Source organism: Corylus avellana, chromosome ca1 (assembly GCF_901000735.1).
Source record: "Corylus avellana chromosome ca1, CavTom2PMs-1.0".
NCBI lineage: Eukaryota > Viridiplantae > Streptophyta > Magnoliopsida > Fagales > Betulaceae > Corylus > Corylus avellana.
This window is the reverse complement of record NC_081541.1, coordinates 34,824,199-34,827,798: the sequence shown is the minus strand read 5'-3', so window position 1 is coordinate 34,827,798 and position 3,600 is coordinate 34,824,199. Positions and strand designations below refer to the sequence as shown.

The following is a 3,600-nucleotide window of genomic DNA, read 5'->3' as shown; positions in this document are numbered from 1 at the left end:
ACTTTTTCTTTAATTTCATATTGTTTGGTTAAGACAAAACAAGAAAATAACGGGCAATAGTTGAAGGTGGGTGGCACCAAGAGGAGGGAGGGGACAATTAGGTTCTTTTTATGGGGTTGGAAGTCACCACATGAGAGGACATGTTGACGTTGCCTTGTCTAGGGAGCCGCTCAATGACAAATTGTGCCCAAGCCATCTTAATAAGGAATTTTATTTATCAATGAATAAGTAAATTTGATTGTGTCATTGTTTGAGTAAACCATAATTCATTTTAGAGTAATGCTATCTTACTTCCACTTTTTTACATTCATTTTTCCACGCTCATAGTTGTGAAGAATGATTTTTTCCATTTCATTTGAAATTACGAGGATCGAGTTAGTATATTTAGGAGGTGCCAAATGGAATGAAATTGAGATGATCTGTTTCTTTCATGCGTAACTTTTAAAATCACCATTGAATTAAAATTTAATAAAAATCCATTTCATATTCAATAGTAGTTTTAAAAGTAACCTATAAATGTGAAAAATTCTCATGCAGTTAAACGCGAATGGATCCTCTCCAGTCCATTTTGAACTGAGGAATATTCAGTTAATGGTCAGAATCTCTTTAAAGAGATGTTGAGGCCATAAATGAGACATATATCCCATTAAAAAAAAAAAGTGAGAATAAGTGTAGCATTATTCTTCATTTTAATTATCAAGGTCATTGATTGTATACTTTAACAAAATTCGAACGCTTCTTCCTTTCTTCTTCTCCTCCTTACACAGTTTTTGATGTTAAGAACTTGAATATCAGGTCTGCAATGGGGTAATTTAGGATAGGTTAGAAAACTTCACCTCCTTACAAACTTCTCTCTATACAATTTTACCATAAATGGACTCATATAAACTCTCACTGATTCAAACACCCTAAAAACAAAACAGCTTATAATTCAAATACTTGACAAGGCTGAAAGAGACAAGTATAGAGGGACTGTAACAATTAATCGTATAAATTTTGATAAAATTCCAATTCTTGATCCTTATTCCTTGCTTCTCCCGAGTCCTAAGAATTTCTTTTTTACTTTCTTTTGGGCGTGCCTTGCCCCATTGGGTGGTCTGGATTCTTCAAAGTTAGAGAAAAGATTAAAAACAGAAAAAACAAAAACAGTAAACTAGAGAAAAGATGCCAGCCATGCGATACGATCCAAACTCTGGTGAGGCCCAAGCGGCCGTGATTGATGCTCAAGAACTATTAATCTGGGCCTAGAGAAGTTGATTTTGGAGGGTAATACTGTGCTGGAGGCCCAAGTTTTCCTAAATGGTTAGCAGCCCATGCCTCTAGGGCAGCCTACGTGGTTGTCTCCTGCGCTTGTCTTACGAATTTTCTCCCGCTGCTATTGCTGGATAATGGGAAACACAATTGAGAAAAGATAACACTAGTCTTCTAGTAGCTGAGAAAAAGGTTACATGAGAATCTGAGATGTGGGAATTACAACGTATATTGAAACTTGGCGGAATAATACCTAAGGTATTTTATCGAGATGCAAGATACTGTTATTTATGCCCACTCAATTAAACCTATATTGTGTCAATAAAATTTTAAAAATAACAATAATCTTCAAGCTAATTAAAAGAAATAGCTAACTCAGGACTAATAACCGACAAATAAGTTGACCCGATCTAAACCGTTCCTTTCCGGATTGAAGATACCTAGCGATAATTCTAGAAAACCCTAGAGAATATACCATTACAATCCCACGCCGACGACTAGAATCACAAAAGTCGACGAATTCGTAGTGGCGAGATTTCTCTACTACCTTTTCCTTTTTGTAAAGAATCAGAACCTAATCTTCTACGAAAAAGAAATCATATACAATAACAAATCATTAGGTGGTAGCCTATGTTCTTCAATGTCGAATTCGACATTACAATCCCACGCCGACGACTGGAATCACAAAAGTCGACGAATTCGTAGTGGCGAGATTTCTCTACTACCTTTTTTTTTGGTGAAGAATCAGAACCCAATCTTCTACGAAAAAAGAAATCATATACAATAACAAATCATTAGGTGGTAGACTATGTTCTTCAATGTCGAATTCGACATTTAAATCAATCTAAAGATCTAACCAATTTAATTCGTAATTCTTTCAAATTATTGTGACAAATATTACAGCCCTAGATTGGATTAGTTGCGTACTTTAGATTCAGAGGCACTGTTTTGCAAAGTCGACAAGAAATAAATCAGATAACAAGGTATTCGAAAGAACATATATACTTCATTTCATTAAAGTAATTTTCTTTCACATTTTTGGGTAACATAACCTCGGAACACGGGAACCATCGGTCAAAAAAGAGAGCACCAAACTGAAAGCCATAACATAGAGAACCAGAACGAGCCAGAGCACCAACACTCAAATCAACGAGAACACAAATCATCAAAAGCCTAAATAAACGCTAAGCAAATCATTCAGCTCCTCCAGCTGCCTTCACTGCCGCCGCCACCCCTGGAAGAATACCTCGAACCACCGCTGTCACCGTATCCACGGTCACGGCTACCACCATAACCGCCTCCGCCGCTACCGCCACCACCGTAGCCGCCACCACCACCACCGTAACCACCTCCACCACCGCCTCGGCTATAACCACCACCTCCTTCACGGCGTCCACCGCCTCCGTAACCACCACCGCTACGGCTACCGCCATAACCGCCGCCGCCGCCACCTCCTCCGTTTCCACGGGATTGGGCTTCGTTGACGGTAATGTTACGACCGTCGAGGTTCTGACCGTTCATACCTTCGATCGCATCCCTCATCGCCTTCTCGTTGCCGAAGGTCACGAATCCGAAGCCTCTGGACCTACCGGTCTCGCGGTCGTTGATAATCTGAGAAACAAAACAACCAGATCTAATCAGAACCACAGTGAAAAGAGAAAAAAAAAAATACAGAACCGATCGATCTTCGCCCTTTTGTAACAAAGCGGAAGATGAACGTACCGATTTGTGTGAGAGAGTAATAAAAGAATCAGTTTCATATAGTAACACAGAGAGAATCAAGTAACACAAACAGAGCAGATCAGATCAGAACAGATTTCGCATCGCAAAGCCGAATCGAGTCAGATCCGAGCTCTCTGCGACGACAAACGGACCTTCGATTCAAGGATATCGCCATAGGGAGAAAAGGCTCGCTGCAGGGCCTCGTCATCGGTGGCCCAGGCGAGCCCGCCGACAAAGCATCTGTATTCAACTTCGGCAGACATAGCTGAGAGTAAAACCTAGAAAAGGGATAGGAAGGGAAAATAGGAAATTGAGAGGGATCTCTCAGGAAAGTGCGAGTAATGAAGGAGCCTCAAGCATGATTATATAGATCTGAGAGGTGTAACCAGGGTTAGTTTGCGGTGCACCTTCGTTGCTAACTCGGGTTAACTTCAGAGCGGAACGAGCGGTGATTGTGGTGGTCTGTTTGGTTACAGATACTAGTCTGTCTTTGTGAGTTGTAAATAGGATACTCCGGATAAGGTGTTGCCTATTCTTGCATTAGTCAAACCCTGCCAGCATATAATAAACCCTTCCTTTTTAAGTTTTACTTATAATAGTAATTTAAAAGATAATACACTAATTACC

The 3,600-nt window shown here is 40.0% G+C and overlaps 1 protein-coding gene across 1 annotated transcript; it reads right to left on the bottom strand.

The window, feature by feature from the left end:
• Window positions 1-2,235: 2,235 nt before the first annotated feature.
• LOC132167174 (glycine-rich RNA-binding protein-like) lies at window positions 2,236-3,324 on the bottom strand. Its single transcript, XM_059578078.1, has 2 exons — window positions 3,126-3,324; window positions 2,236-2,862 (listed from the first exon to the last, which is right to left on the bottom strand). The coding sequence occupies exons 1-2, from the start codon at window positions 3,234-3,236 to the stop codon at window positions 2,449-2,451; spliced, it is 525 nt and encodes a 174-aa protein (XP_059434061.1). The 5' UTR covers window positions 3,237-3,324; the 3' UTR covers window positions 2,236-2,448.
• Window positions 3,325-3,600: the final 276 nt, after the last annotated feature.